Genomic DNA, 19,546 nt, shown 5'->3' on the forward strand with positions numbered 1-19,546 from the left:
GACTTCAGCGCGACTTTGGCAGCGGTGAACACCGCCCGTCGTTCTTCACGCTCCTGCTCGGTACGTGCTCGCTGCATCCGTCTCCTGGCCCGTAGGCAGGCACGGCGCAGGTTCGCAATAGCTTGAGTCCACCAGTACGTCGGTGGTATCCCATTCCTAGGGTGGACTTTTCTAGGCATGGTCGCATCGCATGCACGCGTAAGCACCGCTACCAGTTCGTCCCCGCTTAGGCCGAGTAGGTTACGCTCACGGCGGAGCCCTCCCTAAGTACTTCATCATTGAAGTACGATGTCTTCCACCTACCAGGGCTTTGCCTTTACCTAGCCGCTTCCTCAACCCGCTGTCTGCTGTTGTTGTAGTCGATACTGTAGCGAACCGCCAGGTGGTCGCTGTGAGTGTAGGCATCGTCTACCCTCCAGTTCGAACTACTCGTTAGGCCAGGACTACAAAAAGTAACGTCGATAATCGACTCCGCTCCATTACGGCTTAAGGTACTTTTGGTACCGACATTAGCCAGATCGACATCTAGCACGGCCAGTGCCTCTAGCAGGATTTGACCTCGCTGGTTCGTGTTACGGCTTCCCCATTCCACGGCCCAGGCATTGAAGTCACCCGCTATTACAACTGGCCTTCGCCCTGTCAGCGCGGTCGTCATACAGTCCAGCATCTGCGTGAACCGCTCGGTCGACCAACTCGGAGGCGCATAGCAGCTACAGAAGAGGACCCCGTTTACCTTGGCGATCACGAAGCCCTCGTAGGTAGTAGACACCAACTCCTGGACGGGGTATTTACCCGTCGTTCATATCGCCGCCATTTTTCCGGATCCATCCACGACCCAGTTGCCGTTGCCGACGGGTACTCGGTATGGGTCCGATATGATGGCGATATCCGTCCCCCACTTAGCAACTGCCTGATACAACAGTTGCTGAGTTGCGTCACAGTGGTTTAGGTTCAGCTGCGTTACCGGCACTGTGACTTTTCATTTATGGCTCTTCCCGGACTTCCCGGACTTCCCGGAACAAATCAAGCACTTGGGAGGGTTCTTGCAGCCTAGTGCCTTATGACCTTCCTCACCACAACGCCTACACAACTTGGTCCTATCAGGGCCTTTACAGCCCCAGGACTTGTGTCCTGGTTCCTTACACCTAAAGCAGATCATCGGTTGCTCATGTATGTTCAGTGAGCATACTGACCAACCAACCTTGATCTTACCTACCTTAGCGAACTTATTTGCGTCCGCCACAGGTAGGTGTACTAAGGCCACCTGAGTTCCTGCTGGACCTTTCCGTAGCTGAACGGCTCGAGGATCATTTCACCTGTACGAGTGCGTCTGACACTGCGTACGTCGGCTCCTAGATCTGCGAGCTTTGTGTCACTGCGCATCGCCTTCAGGACTTCCGAGTACTTGGACTCTTCCGTCTTAATGATGATCGCATCACCCTTTTCGCGCTTGGCACCTAACCTCCTACCTTTCTCTGGCCTGGTATCCCTGCGCTCCTGCACTTCCTACTTCTTTTTCTTCTTCTTTCGATCTACGGTTGTCCAGGTCTTTGAGTGGGCTACGTTTTAATTGGGCTCCCGTTAGTTGGGCTATAGCCCACCTAAAACGAAGGCAAGCGTCATTTTCTGACATAAGACGCAATTTATCAATGTTGGTAGCTCTGTTTTTCTTTTGTTCTATGTTATTTGACAGTTCGACACTCAGCCCGATTAGTGTAATGTCGTTTTTCTTTATTTGCACCGCCTGCACCGTTTTCCCACCGGTGTAGCAAAAGTTGCACCCAAACCGTTCTTTTATTCCGCAGGTAGCACACCGTTTCTACACCCGATTGCCACCGGTGCAGAAAATCCTACACCCTGATCGAGCTGGGTGTAGCAGGTAATGCACTCTTTTTACCAATACATATATGGTTCTTAACTGTCAGTGGCGTTCTTGTTTTGGTCCTTTTGGCAGATTTTGTTGATTTGTTTCGGAATTGTTTTTTTTTTATTCAGTAAAAGAAGAAATATTCTAAGCATTTATTAATGCTACAATAAATACAGGCTTATAAGAATAATAAAGGATACTGAGTATGTTTCATCAGCTTATATTAAAAAAGGAATTCTCTCAGATGTTTGGATTGCATGTATACCAGTAAGTACTATATTAAAAACACTTGAGTTCAGTCAAATTTTCCGAAATTTGCTCATGGATGCATATTTTTAAAAATATTGACGAGTGATCGATATTGCTTTTCCATTAGAATTCTATTCTAATGCAATGATTGATTTCCGTTGCCCTCTTCGCCTTATTACAAAAAAAAAAGATTCACCTTTTACATCGTGAGCTAGAAATATTGCGGAAGTATGAGTTTTGGCGAAATTATTAGCCCGAAAGATTGGATGAAATTAAACAAATTCTTAGTATTGAAATATGCAAATTCTGAATTTTAAACATATATTATTCAATTACGAAACATGTATCATGGTATCAATTCTCAGGAAAAATAAATTAATGTACATATACCAAACATTTATTTAAACATTTTATATTCAGCCAGTGCTGTAAACACCATTAACAAACTATACAAAACACGAACGAATCTTCTAATGGTTCCGAATCCCTTACAGCAAATTAAGAATAACAGAAACAGCTGTTCTATCTGTTTGAAGAATGACATTTTGTTTTGATTGACGCCTTCACTAATACTATCATACGCTGTCAAAATATTGCACCGAAACCGTTCTATTTTCCGGTGTCAATTGTTACACTCGCGCGGTGCACCGTCGGGAATAATCGAAAACGACATAAGTCTTTCACTAAGTGGGCTACAGGCTTAGTGCAACGAACGAAAGTTGACTGTACTCGAAGTTTCAGTGTCGTGAGATGCGCCGACCGAGGGGTCGTAACTAGAGTTACATATTTCTCAGGAGCACATAAATGTACTGACGAGCCTCCAACCAAACCGTCTCTCAGCTCATCGGAATCGTAGTGTGCTGCGCTAGACGAAGGCTCACGAAAATTCTTAAAGCGCGCGCTAGGTGATGTGCTCTCGGGGAGACTCGTCTCATGCGCTGCTCGGCGCTACTGCTCACCATCGTAGAAAACTTTTGTAATGACTTCAATTATTGCGCTGAGTTTTAAACAGCACATATGACGGAGCGCATGAGACCGCAGTGAGACACATCTCAAGAAAAATGAGGCGCACCGAAAAAGGTCTCACAATGTGCAGAGCGCCCGTGCGCTTGCAAGCAATGAGGCTCCTGCACGTGCACAGTAACTCTAGTCGTAACACTCCCCCTAAACCATAGGTGCAAGCGTCTGTGACAACTATCAATGGTTTTTTTATCATAGAAAGCGAGTAGATTAGCGTTCAATAAATTTTGTTTTGAAATGCCTTCAAAAGAGTCTTTTTAGTAATTGGCTTTGAAAAACTGACCAGATCACTGATGAATTAATTTGTAAATTTGCTTTTTCTAGAACCTGTCGAAGAACCACCTCGAATCACCACACCCGCTCCTCTGCCACACACTCCGCTGGAGATAAACACCGAAGAGCCACACTCACCAAAGAAATTGGATTCCAAATTTGCCTACATCAACGCACTGAACAGCCCCCGGAAGAGGATCCGTACGGAATCGATGACTTCCAACAAGTCCTATTCGGATGTCAGCTTGAAATCTCGCAAAACGATCAAACAGGAGGAATCGCAAAAGGCATCGGACGCCAAACGGGACCTTCGGAAGCGATTGAACAACATTCAGAACATCGACAAGCAATCGCTGACCATGTTCGACATGATCTACTACAATCCGGTCAAGAATCCGATGAAGAGTCCAGCGCTCAGTAAGAAGGGCTCGATGGAGAATATTCCCCGGTCGGTTGATCGGGAGCGACGGAGCGTAAGCAAGTCACGCTCTCCAACGCCAGCTCCAATAATGGCTCCGCCGGAACCTCCGAGTGCTCCTCCGCCATTGCAACTGACGCCGCAAATCAAGCTGGGACCCAACGGGGAGATGATCCTGGACGAGGCAAGTCTGGTGGTTGAAAACGAGCGGGAGAAGGCCATAAGGGATAGCCTGGCCAAGGCGGAGATTGTCTACATGGACGAATTCAGCGGAAGTACGTCAAAGAAATTGATGGATCGATTCTTGGGATATTCACTGAACTATGATTGCTTTTTTGTTCTAGATTCCGGCTACTACAGTCGCTACAAGAGGACGAGGGATTGGCCCCCGGAGGAGACAATCCGTTTCTACAGGTGCTTGCATACAATTGGGACTGACTTTTCCATGATGATCCAGCTGTTTCCGAATCGAACCCGGAGGGATTTGAAATTGAAGGTAAGTCGAACAATCTATTGATAAAGATAACTTCATTTTGTATTAGTTGTAGTAATATTTGCGTTGATCTAGTTCTAGTGCAATTCGTAGATATACATTTCTCAAGGTGAAGATAAAACGATGCCAAACACAACATCGATTTTTTAAGGGCACGAATCTAGAGAAGCATAAAGTGTTTAGCACTTCACCTTTAGCCACCAACTAGTGACCAATCGATTAAGTTTTCAGTGTGACTGAATGTCCGGTTCTCAAGATTTGTACTCCGTCTTCTTGTATCAACTGGGTCTGTGCTGAAGCTAACACCATTTTTGCGTGATTGCTGTCTGGCATTCTTGCTACGTGTCCTGCCCATCGTATTTTTCCAAATTATGACGTCACTGAGTTGATCGAGCTCATGAATCATCCTTCGAAGCCACCACCAAATACAATCCTATCCTGAGCAAACGACGTTCGTTAGTGGGTGTATTATAGTACGATGTCTACGGTCCGATGACGGAGACCCCGGGCGGCTGTAAGTACTATATGACCATGATCGACGACCATAGTAGGTACACTATGGTGTACTTTATCAAGGAAAAAATCGAAGGTAGAAAACAGGATCCGCAACTACGTCCGATTCACGCATATTCAACGTGGCTAGCAAAGTAGAGCTTGTCATCGATCATTACCCCAAGATGCCTAAGAGATCGCTTGGACTCTATGGTGCAATCACCTACCGAGATAAGCGCCCGTTGTTCGGACTTGCGGTTGTTGACCACCTCAGTCTTGTGACGGGCCAGTCCTAGTTTCCTAGATCTCATCCATTCTTCAATTATGGAAATAGAGTGCGCTGCTGTCAACTCTTCTTCCTCCATCGATTCGCCATAGACCACAAGGGTGATATCGTCGGCGAAGCCAACAATCTTAACACCCGGAAGGAGCAGCCTCAGTGCGTCATCGTACATCGCATTCTATAACAGCGGGCCCAGGAATGAACCTTGAGGTACTCCCGCGGTAGTTCGAACGCTTTTCTGCCCCTCCTCTGTGTCATACAGTAGAATCCTACCATCAAAACAGCTTTCTAGAAGCTTACACAACTGCACCGGTACCTTGAGGCGGTGAAGTGCGTGTGCTATTGCTTCCCAGCTTGCGCTGTTGAACGCATTCTTCACATCTAGAGTGACAACCGCACAGTAATGAGTGCCGCTCCTTTTATGCTCGATTGCCACCTCAGCTATCTGAACGACCTATTGGATGGCGTCCAGAAAAGATTTACCTTTCCAGAATCCAAACTGATTGTTGGATAGGCCGTCCGCACTCTCCGTATACGGTACTAGCCTGTTGAGAATCAACCTCTCCAATAACTTGCCTGTCGTACCTAGTAGACAGATAGGTCTATACGCCGACGGGTCACCTGGAGGTTTCCCCGCTTTTGGTAGTAGCACTAATTTCTGTCGCTTCCATACATCCGGGAAGATTCCTTGATCTATGCAGTGTTGCATAGTGGTTCTGAACACGTCCAAATCTCACTGCCGTTTTTAAGGCAACATTCGGGATACCATCGGGCCCCGGTGCCTTGTTTGGCGCGAATGATTTCACGACTTCTGCCAGCTCTTCGTTCGTCACTCTCGCCACTTCTTCTCTTTCATCTGAGTACATCGATTATCGATCGCAGCAACTCGAGCGACTTCTCTTGGGGCGCTATGGCACCTTTGGTCTTAGCCATTACCACTCTGTTGGCATCACCCCATGGACTAGAATTGGCACTCTCGCATAGACTATCAAAGCATGCCCGTTTTCGACTCTTGTTTTTGACGTTGGATAACGTCTTACGGCAACATACTGGGGTACAATTTCGAAAAACGAAAAATCGCTCGCGTCACGAAAAGTGGTTAGATTTTGACTGTTAATAACTTACTAACACCCGCATAAATTTTCAAGATTCTTGCACCAATCGATTGCAAATCTTTCTACGAATCTACTCAAATAATGAAAACTATTGATTTTCATGACTAAACTATTGAACAATTGGTAAATATCGAGGCATGTCTTATATTTAATAGAAAAGTACATTTTTCTTGCTGTTATAAGGTTTTGACGTTTTGGAGTTTACTTGTGCCGTAATTAAGTGATAATTGATCATTTTTCATGGTTTTTCTTGTCTGTTTTCAATCATGTTGAAAATGCCAAAAACTGAATACAAGTACGACGGTCAGCCTTTTTGGCTCATGTGCCAAAATTTTATAACAAATGTGGTTTTAGTGCTAAAAATCATCCCTTAAATAGAAAATCGGGGAACCCATTTCGGGGTGAAATTGATCACTTGTCAATGCGATTATTGTTATTTTTTGAAACGACTCTACATAATGAATATGAGCTCCCTGAATTCGAATATGCTTGCAAAATGCTTAATAATGCAATATGTAAAGAAATAATGAATAGTTAATTTCAAGAATTGTGATAAAAACGCCTAGATGTAGGCAATTTCTTAAGGAAAAACCTGATATATAACAGAAATTTAATTATTTCAACCGTATGAGCTAATTGGTACCAGTTTAGAAGATGGAATCGGGCTCGGGGATATATTTTAAGCATCCTTACAAACTTTACTTACTTTGAATAATTCCGTTGTCGTCGTCGCTACCTACATGCAAATGCATGCTAGAGCGATCAGAGTATTAATTTGTCAAACAAAGGGTTCATTCAAATATTACGTAACGCAAAATTTGCCAAAAAATTTAAATTTTGGTATGGACCGTAACACTCTGCTAGACCCCCTCCCTCCCCCTGTTGCGTTACGTAATATTTGAATGATCCCAAAGAGCTAAAACTAATCAGCAACAGCTAACTAGAAAACTAATCAACCAAAATTATAATTGATAAATAAATAAATTAATTAATCAATTAATAGTTATAGATGAAGTGTCTCTGGTTGTAACTCTTTTACATCGAATGACCCGTTTTGTTTGAAATTGTGCTGCAATTCACGTTCTCCACGGATACGACGAGTCAGTTGGATGTCCTTCGGTATGATGCTGACACGCTTGGCGTGGATCGCGCACAGGTTAGTAATCTTAAACAAACCGATCAGATAGGCCATTCGCTTCCTGCAGGACCATGACGGCCGAGCTCTGGAATCGCAGATTTGCCCGGATACCACTACGAAGCAGAAAAAGTTCTTCATGGTGCGGAACTTCTTCGAGTATCAAAAGGAACTTAAACATCGATTTGAGCAAAGAGGAGAACATGGAGCTCGCGGACTTCATGGAGAAGTACCTCAACCTCAAACTGGATTCGTAAACTACTAAAGCAACCAATCTTAGTGGATCATGCGTGGACCTAACGTTCGACCGAAATATTTGTTTGGGAAGCAAGAGTTACCGCTCACGCTTATTCTTCCATCGACCGAGTCTATCGGTGTTGAAGTGTTAACCGAACCAAACTAACACCAAAGATTTTCTGTGCTAACACACAATGTCCACAATAGGTCAGAATTGCAACAAATAATATGAAAATTGATTGGATTTTTATCAGTAGAAATCTTTCATAAGTTTGTGCCGGTCTTAAGCCAGGAAATAGATGAAGCTAACGTTATCCAACGTCAACTTGGCGGTTGTATCTCGGAAACAACCTCTTACTTTTTTTTTTCTTTTTGAGAGCCAACTTAGCCTCTCTGAATGCTGCACCGCACCGCTTTGTGCTTCTGTGAGTGCGCGTTACATTCTTCGTCTAGCGGCTAGACTCTAGCCCGAAGGCAGATTGCTCGAAGATTTGCGATTAATTCGCACCACCAGTACACCGGCGGCCTGTTCTCTCTACGAGGGGCTCTCGGCATGGAAGCATCGCACGCTCGTGATATCATAGCAACTAGTCCTTCACCGTTTAAGTCCAGAGTGTTCCGTTCGCGCCTCAGGGCTTCAGTGAATATTGTCGCACCGTCACCAAACCGGATCGCGCCAGTGAGACTCGCGACGCGCCTCAACTCGCCGCATTTTGAAATCAGTTTTTTAGTGTGGCGCTGCATTCTTACGATTTTTATGAACATAGCGCACTATTCACATATTAGCTGCGACGCACGGGGCCCGAGAAAACAAAAATTTTATATAAATGTTGGTCTTGATTTCTACCGGATACATAATACTTCGCCGTCGAAGCGCGCTGTTTTCCAACCTCGGGCTTGGGTCGAGTTACATCGCGCTGCCTTCCGCCCGCCTGGTATTATACTATAGCGAATCGATTGATGAGTGCTATGAGTGTAACCGTCATCTCACGCCAGGACTACAAAACGTCACGTCGATAATCGATTCTGCACCATTTCTGCGGAAGGTACTGACTGTACCCGCATTTGCCAGCACTACATTTAATGCGGCCAGGGATTCCAACAATAGCTGCCCAAGTAACAATTTTAGTTTTACGAATTACTGCCAGGGTGATATAAATAAACGCCCCCTCCATCACAACCCCCAAAACCTCTTGTAGATTCTTCTTCTTCTTCTTCTGGGTTTGCTGATGGGACCGGTGACTGTAGACCATATGCCCAGTGGGTTTTTCGTTGCTTTATGTTTTTGATGCCAGCGCAGTCGGGCACCACGTACTTGGGCACAAACTCAAGCACTCGAGGAGTAGTTTATTTACAAGCAGGGATGCCAAGTCAATTTTTCCAAAATCTGGAAGATTTTGTAAATTTGTCTGGAAAAGTCTGGATCGATCCTGTCTTTTATGGAGAACCTTACAAATTATTTATAAAACTTTACAAATTCACTTCAAATTTTATCTGGATCTTCCAGATTTTTGTAAAATTGGGCCTCAAAAATCTGGAATATTCCAGAAAAATCTGGAAGGTTGGCAACGCTGTTTACAAGTCCAATTTCACTTTTCTCAGAAAGTGCACCACGTCTCGAAAAGTATTCACGTTGTTTGATTTGAAAAGATCCACAAGTGTTCAATATTTGCCATCGAAGTCGTACTCCGAACGGGTTATAGCGTACTTGTTACAGTGTAGAATTACATGGTCTGCCGTGTCTTCTGTTCTGATTTTCATCTTCGCTAACCAGGTGTTTGCGAAGCTATGCCCGGCCATCAGACGATTCAGGCTTCGCACCTCTTTATGGCTCATCGCTGTAATTCGGCTGTATAGAGAAAAAATGCTTTCCCTTCTCTTCTGCGTAGGTGGTGTACCAGTCGTTTGTACTACTTATTCGTTTTTGGTTGAAGATTTGGAATGCATCGCTAACTAATATTCCGTTTTCTAGGATTTGATCCGATTGTATACCGGCCTTTGCCAACTCGTCTGCTACTTCGTTGCCTTTAATTGCTATGTGGCTTGGAATCCACTTGATGGTAACATTCATTGCTGTTGCTCGTTCGATTATCTCTTGGATCACAGTGTTCGTCCTTGCTTCCGTCAGCTGATATTCAACTAACTGACATGATGATAAGGAATCTGTGAACAATACTGCTCCCATGATGCCACTATCGTGAAGGTGCCTCAACGCCACTAGGATGGCATATAATTCGGCAGTCATTATGCAGGTCTCCTTATTTAGCTTCAGGCTGATTCTTCTATTTGTGGATTCACAGAAGACTCCTATACCACAGGAGTTACCAACCTTCGATGCATCTGTGTAGATGTAGGGCCGGTGTTTGTATTTGGGGTTTTGCAGGAACAGGAAAGTTTGTTTGAGGACTCGGGGATTGCAGTTCTTTTTTGCTGGTGCTCCTTCCATTAACACAGTTTGAATGTCAAGCGGTTTATGTTGGTACACCGTGACATTCTGGATAATTGCATCGAAAATATGCAGGTGTTTCAGGTATGTTCGCTCCATTAGTGTAAGCATGTCTTCTGGGATATCTTGCCCTCTGAGTTGTAGCAGCTGTTCCGCGACTACGCTGCCGTTTTGAAAGTATTTCGATATTTCTTTGCAGGTTACTTGTTCCAATCGTAGATCTAACGGACTTTCTCCTGCCAAAGCTGAAGGAGTATTCCTTGGGATCTTTGAACATCCGGTGATTTTTCGCCAACATTGATTGATGATCACCTGCAGCTTTTCTTTATTAGTTTTACTAGCACTGCCATACGCTGTGCATTAGGGTTTTGGTACCGGGAGTACCGGTACCGAAAGTACCGGTAAAACCGACCATTTTTTGGTACCGAAATACCGGTACTGGAAAGCATTGAGTACCGGTATTTTCGGTACTGATGAAAATTTAATAATCGTTTGAATCAATACATTTCGTCACAGTAAATGGTACGTATATTTGGTAAACTTCGTTGATGGCGAATTTCTATGCACGATTACATAAAGGCTTATTCTAATTATCATCTCTTCATCACTAAGTATGGTTTATCTCTAAACATAAAAACGTTAGAAGCACGCTCATCGTTTACCATTCGTTACCGTTAACATTAAAAACACTGGCGTTGGGACATTAAAAAAACTGAGGGAGAAGTGATTGAACGGAAATGAGTTACTAACAGGATAAACGAATTATCGAATACAAATGAAGCTGCTAATGTTGAATTTCAAGCTTTCTAGAGAACAAGGCAAAATATAAAGAAAGGTTTTAGGATATTGAAGCAATTAAAGGTGCTTCAATTATGACATTGTTAACATTTCACGATACATGAGCAACAGTTCGAGCAATACCAGGGTGACCCCAGAATGAGCTTTTCCGGGTCTGAAAGTTTTGTTATAAAAATTTGCACACGTATGGCAGTTAAACATCGAACTTTGAATATGCCTTAAATCCTACTTTATGAATGAAAAGCAAGTTGAATGCGTGAAAAAAGTTAAAAAAAATATTTTGAACGATTTTGCTCCCCACATTTGAATATTGTCCATCACGTTAGCCAAAACATGAATTTCAACACATATTTTAATGTATTTCATGAGTTATAAAGTTAGAAAATAAGTAAACATTTTTATTTAAAAACCATATTTTGTTAGTGCTATTATTCACAAAAATTAAGAAAAAGCTTCAGTAAACTTTTGTTTACTGACGAGTTCGAAAAAGATGCCAATTTTGTGTGCAATACTGTATGATTCATATTTATTCCCTGGGCTTGGGATTATATTTTCCAGGGAGCGATGAATTTTGATAATTGATCGCTTTTGTTAGTAGTTTTGATTAGATGTTGGGTGAATTTCAAAGCAATGGCAACCTTTTTATTACAAAATTTAGATTTTATCTTCTGACCTAAAAATTCTGGTTAAACTACTGTACTATGCAGTTGGGCTGCACTAGGCTATCACTCATCAAAATTACTTTCACTTCGGGAAAATATAATTTCAAACTGGCGAGAAGATTACGAACTGAGGGTGGGTTAGGAGCACAATCAGACCCTTGAATGTGCAATGTGGGGTAGTAATTGGGAATGCCATTGACGGTTTGTAATCTTCTACGAGGTTTTCGAAAACCAACAGGGCGCGTGCACCGGGTTGCGGATAGGAGCAAAGGGAGATCAATAACATCTACCTAAAATAATAGGGCAACAAGCCGTTCCATGATTAGGTAATGTTTAGCGATCTTCTATGGTGTTCTAGTACTATAAAATTCTTCACTCACTGGGAATTTTGGCCTTGATAATATCAATAGTGATAAAAACATAAAATAATACCTAATACATAATAAGTACAATGTAGCTTCAATGTAGTAATAAATGAAATAAAATCAATTTTCTATACTTGACAAGGTTTTGAAGACAATCAATGAGTGAAAGAACTACCTATTAGAAAAGCCACATCAGCTAAGGCTATACATATACAAATGTTGGTCATAGGGTCATGGCGAGCATTCGGTATGTATGTCTATGACTGATTTTTTTCTAATAGGGGCACTAGAAGACCACGCGGACAATTTCGAAACAAATTATTTTTATACATCGGTCTTACGAAAGGCTCAGCTATGCTGCAAAGTCATTTTAAAAAGCTATTCATTACTACTGTTTAATTGTTTATAATTCTAACAAAACTACATAATTAACTCATTACTAATCACTGTTCCTATATTCTCTTTTTCTCTCCTTCTTATCTGTTGCATGATTATGATCATCACTAATATAATGCATGAGCATGCACAATAAGAATAATTTCAGGATTGAAAGCAGTACATGGATACCTGGATAGAATAGCTTCGAAAAGGGTGCTCAAAATATAATATTTCTGATCAGGGAAGTATTATTATAAAGGGTATGTAACATTTTTCCATTATTAACACTTAGATCACACAAACAAATGAACTAATAATATCAAATATTTTTATATAAATCAGCATCGTCAATCAGTGCAAAAACAGATAAAGTTTGTAAAGTTATCACCACAGACAAACAGACGTCACACTCTCATCATTGTCCATCGACCACCTTTTAAACGGTCGATTCAAAAATATGGTAGGTGGCCAATCCGCCACCCGCAGCGCTCGCATCGTTTTTGTTCGCGTTTGACGTTTGCACACTACCGCCATCTGTTGGCCCGTCGGCCAAATACAATAATTTTAGCATTGGGCGCACATGTTCTCGTGACTATGATTTTGATCGAGATTTGTTCTAAGTGTTACGTCTGTTTGTCTGTGTTATCACCATCGATTGAATTGCGCTCTGTATAGTAATGTTCAATCTGTATCAAAATCTCCTAAAGCGTCGCATTGTGCCATCAGCAGCCCTTAGCATCACTCTCATATCACAGACAAACAGACGTCACACTCTCATCATTGTCCATCGACCACCTTTTAAACGGTCGATTCAAAATATGGTAGGTGGCCAATCCGCCACCCGCAGCGCTCGCATCGTTTTTGTTCGCGTTTGACGTTTGCACACTACCGCCATCTGTTGGCCCGTCGGCCAAATACAATAATTTTAGCATTGGGCGCACATGTCCTCGTGACTATGATTTTGATCGAGATTTGTTCTAAGTGTTACGTCTGTTTGTCTGTGCTCATATTGTTATTTTTTTTTTATTCTCAATTTACTTATATTCTAATTGGAGCTCATTTCGCCATTGGGCATCACTTGAGCGAGGATCAATTGGAATGTTGTGCTAGAGCACAACGCCTAAATTCACACTATTTTATTACCTAATCTATTTTTAGATCTGATGCTACGCTGTCTCTTTGCGCTCTCTACTTTTCGCAGGTAGAACGAAGAGCACGCAGGGATGCTTTATCAGTCCAAGAGAGGTCCATTTGTTCATAGCCGTTGGTCGATTGCCGTGTTAATCCGGGTACAGTTGAGCATTCGCTCAGAGAAGGGTCAGATGTCAGTCCGCTTTCAGACAGCCGTGATTGTTGGACGGATGTTCTTGAGTGGACTGACGAAGTTTTTTTTTTGTTGAAAGGGCTGGGAATCAAACCCATGACCATCCGCTTATAAAGCGAACGTGTAGCCAACTACGCCACATTGCCCCCCTATTGTTATTATTTTGTTGTTTATAAAATTTCTAGAAAGCGATCAGCATATTCTTTCTTACTTGTACAATGACCGATCTATTTGGAATTTTAATAAGTCAAATCTAACTTCAAAACTCAAATTAAATTGCTTTCAGCACATTTACATTTTGCAGCATTAATCGCATTACTGTGTCAAGTCTTCTCCATTCCCTATACCCTACCCCAACCCTTCTTATCCTTTCCGATGGTGTTCAAGTGGTCCGCATAGACTATTACGGCCATTACCTATCCCTTCCCCCGGCTTTGGACTGACTTGCGCTCTCATTGCCCCACCAAACGCTGCAAAATGAAAATGAAAATGAAATACTGTATGATTCATATTTATTGCAAAAAAAATCTTCCAGTACCGGTATTTTACCGGTACTACCGGTACTGAGAGTGACAGTACCGTAGAACCGGTACTCGCCAAAAGGGGTCGGTACTAGGAACCCTACTGTGCATCCGTATTCGAGGACACTTCGTATGAGAGCCTTGTATAACTTACGCATGGTTTCTGGGTGTCCACCATGTTTTATCTTAGAGATGACCTTCAGCATGTTTATACGATCCTGTATTTTATGACAGAGTTCTCGTATGTGTGTTCCGAAGTTGGTTGACCGGTCTAGGTATATTCCCAAGTGTTTATAGCTGATTACTGTTTCGATAGGTTTCCCTCCGATCTTCAATCCTAGGTCCACCTTACATGCTTTGAAAAGCATAGACTTGGTTTTCTCAGGGTTTATTACCAGATTTAAATCCCGCGTTTTTTCCTCAAATTTGTCGACCGCTTCTTGAGCAGTTTTTTTGACATTCTCGAGATTGCTTCCATAGACGATCAGGGTGAAGTCATCTGCATACTGCACCAGTATTACCTTTTCGTTTGTTGTGTCGTGCAATTCCGCAGTATACAGATTGAACAGGGTGGGTGAGAGCACATCACCCTGTGGCAATCCATTACTGATGATTCTCGTGATTTCTTCTTCACCGCTCCTGATGGTGACTGTTCGATTTCGTAGAAACGTCGTTATCCAACAAATGTACTCCTGAGGTATCCTCAAACCTCCCATGATTTGCTCTAGTTTATCTGTGCGGACTGCATTAAAAGCGTTGCTCAGATCGAGAAAGACTCCAATAGTGGTTAATCCGTTTCGCCTGTTTGACTGGATGAGGTTCAGAAGATACGAAGTACATGTTGTGGTCGACTGTCCTTTACGAAAGCCGAAGGACAATTTGAGCAACAATCCTTGGCAATCGATATACTGGTTCAATTCTTCTAGTACAGCTGAGTTAACAGTTTTGGTCAAAGTAGGCAATAATGATATTGGTCTATGGACCAATGCACGAGTTCACTATTTGACGTTTGAGCGGCGCCGTGTTATTTATGTGAATATGGAACCGCTCAAACGTCAAATTAGTGAACTCGTGCATTGGTCCATTGCCAGTAGGAGTTGTGTTATCTTTACCAGGTTTTGGTACTGCTATTATGCGGATCTCTTTTAGGTGTTGTGGTAGACTACTTTGTCTCCAATAGTTGATCAGATCAATCAGGATAAGCTGTGATACCTGAGGTTTCAGGGATTTGAGCATATCATATGTGATTCGATCGCTTCCCGGAGCCGATGACCTTTTTCGGCGGAGTATGTTGTCCCATTTATTTTGGTCGATTATGTCGTAGTCGGCTACTTGCGAATAACTAGTTTCTGCATTCTGGTGGATATCGTTTGGCCCTAAATGGAGGTCCATGAATTCCTTCGCTAGTTCGGGGCTGTCTTGAATTATGTTGTTGCGTAAACCTGTATTCCTTCCAGTTAGGCGTCGTATTTTTGTCCATAGTTCACTTAAACTCGTCTGTGGATCTACTTCCTCTGCAAATTTGTTCAAGCTTTCTTTGATGTGCTGTTTCTTCTTTCTCTTAAAGATGGCCGAACATCGTTTCAGTTCAATTAGATTCTCCATTGTACTGTCTTTATTGAATGTGGCCAAGGCGTTTTGTTTGCCGTTCCAGGCCAACTCCACGTCGTCACTCCACCAATATTTGGGTTCGAATCGATTGAATATTTTATTCTTTTTCATCATTACTGCATACCGTATTCGTAGTGATCTTAGCTAGGTCAGTTTCGATCCTTTTCTGGTTGTAGACGTATTTATTCTTGACTGTTTGTCCGGATTTGTACCTTATCTCGATTAACAAATGGTGGCTTCCTTTAGCTTCCTCCAAAACGGTCCCAGGAGCAATCCAGCACAAGGTTGCTAGAAGCTAGAGTAAGATCAATGGCGGTAGCTTTTTTGTTCAGCTGTTGTGGTCGAAATGTAGGACTTCCATCATTTAGTAGAATCAAATCGGATGAGTTGATCTCTTGTAGTAACGCCGCTCCTTTAGGCGACGATTTATCATTTCCCCATAGTGTATGGTGGGTATTGAGGTCCCCATCAAATATAACGTTAGGATATTTCGCTAACTCTACTAGAATCCGGTTGATGTCTTGTTGAAAATCCTGCGTAAATGTCGAGGGAGCAGAATATACCGCTACCAATACTAATTTTAGTTTGGGTATATAGATGGCCACGCACTGACTTCCATCGCTGGTTGCCGGCATGGAGACTGTCTGGAATCCATAGTCTTTATGCAGGTATATGGGTACTCCGCCATAGCCGTCATGCCTGGATTTAATTATTTTGTTGTATCCACTGATATTGTATTTTTTGGAGTTTTCGAAATCTTCTTTCGTCCATGTCTCCGACATTAGGGCCGCTGTATATGACCCTTTCACAAGTGTTCTTTGTAATTCTTCTTTATGTTTCGAAACACTTTGGATATTGCATTGTAATATTTTTATTTCTTTTTTATTATCCATTTTTGATTTTATTATGGTAGTTGCGGGTGGGTTGTAAAATGGTGAGTCGACAACCAGGAAGAAGCGTCCAACATAGCTCTGGTCCTCGCAAGTCCCTACCTCACGCTTCCTCGGGTCTAACGATGACAAAGACCGCCAGCTAAGGGTTGCGTACTTAGCTGGTAGTGCAACCTGGGCATTGTTGTCCTTCTGACATCAGCTAGAGTGAGGGGGTGCGTTCCCGTCTGTTCACCAGGAGGTGCGGCTCAAACAGCGTCTGTTCTGGTATCCAGCGGCTGAGTATGAAATGTTGTATCACGTCAACTAACCTAAGGTGGCAGCAGTGTTGACCAGACTCATTTCCCCGAAATTCGGATTGTGAAGCCATGAACTGTTATAACTGTGCGTTGTATTCCTGAGATGGAGGGGGAGGTGGTTGGGCTTGAGTATTGCACATCCGACAGTTTCGATCTCGGTGGGCCGCAATTCAAGTTTCGGTGAAATGATTCGCACTCACTCACTCACTCATTTCATTTCACCGAAACTTGAATTGTGGCTCTCTGGGATCAAAATTGATCGATTTTGTGTGCAGTACTCAAGCTTAACCATCTGCTTTTCTATCTTAGGAGGATAGAACATGGTTGTAGTAGTTCGTGGCTTCGTAGTTCGGAAAATGTTATTTTCAGGGAAATGAGTCTGAACAACACTGGGTGGCAGCCTCATCAACGTGATGTAGGTAGCGCAACCCCGGTAAGGTAGCATACCGAATTTCTCACCTACCACGAAAAATGGAGAAAGAAGAAATAACGAACGATATTTTCGGCAACCGACCTGGCAACGAAATAAGGACTATGAATGGAAACTTGGTACCAGGAATGTCAGGACGTTAAATGAACCCGAACGAGCGAGCCTTTTGGCTCGTGAACTGCAGAAGGTTGGAGTGGGCGTGGCTGCCATTCAAGAAGTGCGGTGGCCTAGATCTGGAGAACGTGAATTCCGGGCGGTTGATCCCATCGCCAACACTACGTTCAAATATAACATCTACCACAGCGGCGGCGATAAGGCAGAACATGGAGTCGGTTTCATAGTGATCGGGAAGCAGATGAAACGCGTTATGAAGTGGAAACCGATTAGCGAACGAATCTGTGTACTGAGGATACGGGGCAAATTCTTCAACTACAGCCTGATCAACATCTATGCACCGACGAACGACAAACCTGATGACGTGAAGGACGCGTTCTATGAAGGCCTTGATAAGGCCTATGGAGAGTGCCCAAAACACGACGTGAAAATCGTTATCGGAGATGCGAACGCGCAGGTCGGAAGAGAGGACTTTTTCCGTCAGATCATCGGTAAGGAGAGTCTTCACTCCGTTACCAATGACAACGGCCTACGACTAGTGACTTTCGCTGCTGCCAGGGGGATGGCCATCTGCAGCACCTACTTTGCACGCAAGGATATTCGGAAGCACACCTGGCGGCATCCAAATACTGATATTTGCATCCAGATAGACCATATTCTGGTGGATGGCCGACATTTCTCAGATGTCATCGATGTTAGGAGTTTCAGGGGTCCTAACATTGACTCGGATCACTACCTCGTTGTCAGTAAAATACGAGCGCGGTTATCAACTGTAGCGAATTCAAGACCACAGCGAACAATGCGATTCAATATCCAGCGCTTCTCAGCAGACGGTGTTACAGCTGAATACCACCAAAAGCTGGACGAGCGGATAAGTGAGGTCAATGTGAGCGAAAACCTCAACAATCTATGGGATGCAATCCATGGAGTGGTGAGTGAAACAGCGCGAGAAGTGATAGGTACTGCTCGAAGACGCCCCAGAAGCGGATGGTTCGACGAGGAGTGCCAGAGGGTGACGGATGAGAAGAACGTGGCCAGACGTCGGATGTTAGTGTCTGGTACCAGGCTGAACAGAGAGCAGTACAGGGAAGCAAGATCAGCCGAAAAGCGAATCCATCGCAGGAAGAAAAAAGAGTTTGATGAGAACGTGATAGCCGAGGCGCAAAACTGTATGGAACAGAACGATATGCGACGATTCTATGAAACTGTCAATGGCGTGCGGAGAAAGTCAGCGCCGTCTCCCGTCATGTACAACGACCGTGAAGGTAATTTGCTGACAGATAAAACGATGGTGGCTGCCAGGTGGAAAGAGCACTTCGAAACGTTACTGAATGGAGGTCAAGCTGTGGAGCCTCCATCTCTAGATGAGGTTAAGAAGGCGATTAAAGAGCTAAAGAACAACAAGGCTGCTGGGAAGGATGAGCTCCCGGCCGAACTTCTCAAGCACGGTAGTGAGCAGCTGCATAGAATAATTCACCATATACTACTAAAGATATGGGAGGAAGAAGAACTGCCTGCTAGCTGGATGGATGGCCTCATTTGCCCTCTCTTCAAAAAAGGGCATAGATTGGAGTGCGCCAATTACCGAGGAATAACACTCCTCAATTCGGCGTACAAAATAATGTCACGTATTCTGTTCAACAGATTGAGACCGCTTGAAGAGTCCTTCATCGGCGAATACCAAGCTGGTTTTCGTGAGGGCCGATCGACGTCGGATCAAATGTTTACCCTGCGACAGATCCTCGATAAATTCCGGGAGTACAACTTGCAGACTCATCATCTGTTCATTGATTTCAAGGCGGCGTAAGATTCAGTTAAAAGAAACGAGTTGTGGGAAATAATGATGGAACATGGCTTTCCGACGAAGCTGATTAGACTGATTCGTGCAACGTTGGAAGGATCGAAATCAAGTATACGTGTTGCGGATGAGATTTCCACATCCTTCGTAACCTTAGACGGATTGAAGCAGGGCGATGCACTTTCAAACCTATTGTTCAACATAGCGTTAGAAGGAGCAATAAGGAGAGCTTGCTTGCATAGGATTGGCACTATTATCACACGTTCGTATATGCTCCTTGGTTTTGCGGACGATATCGACATAATCGGGATTGATCACCGAGCCGTGG

General features: G+C 43.4%; 1 protein-coding gene across 3 annotated transcripts in view; it reads left to right on the forward strand.

Moving 5' to 3' along the window:
* The window catches only part of LOC110681458 (transcription factor TFIIIB component B'' homolog), a 41,443-nt gene that overhangs the window by 12,738 nt on the left and 9,159 nt on the right, over nucleotides 1-19,546 (forward strand). For 2 of the 3 annotated variants that reach the window (XM_021857218.1, XM_021857217.1), the window contains 2 exons: nucleotides 3,461-4,102; nucleotides 4,172-4,323. In XM_021857218.1, coding sequence (XP_021712910.1) covers nucleotides 3,461-4,102; nucleotides 4,172-4,323 — 794 coding nt within the window. Of the gene's footprint in view, nucleotides 1-1,694; nucleotides 1,880-3,460; nucleotides 4,103-4,171; nucleotides 4,324-19,546 lie in introns of those variants that run through there. The other variant, XM_021857219.1, reaches the window with a different exon arrangement.

Source organism: Aedes aegypti, unplaced genomic scaffold (assembly GCF_002204515.2).
Source record: "Aedes aegypti strain LVP_AGWG unplaced genomic scaffold, AaegL5.0 Primary Assembly AGWG_AaegL5_hic_scaff_948_PBJ_arrow, whole genome shotgun sequence".
Classification (NCBI taxonomy): domain Eukaryota; kingdom Metazoa; phylum Arthropoda; class Insecta; order Diptera; family Culicidae; genus Aedes; species Aedes aegypti.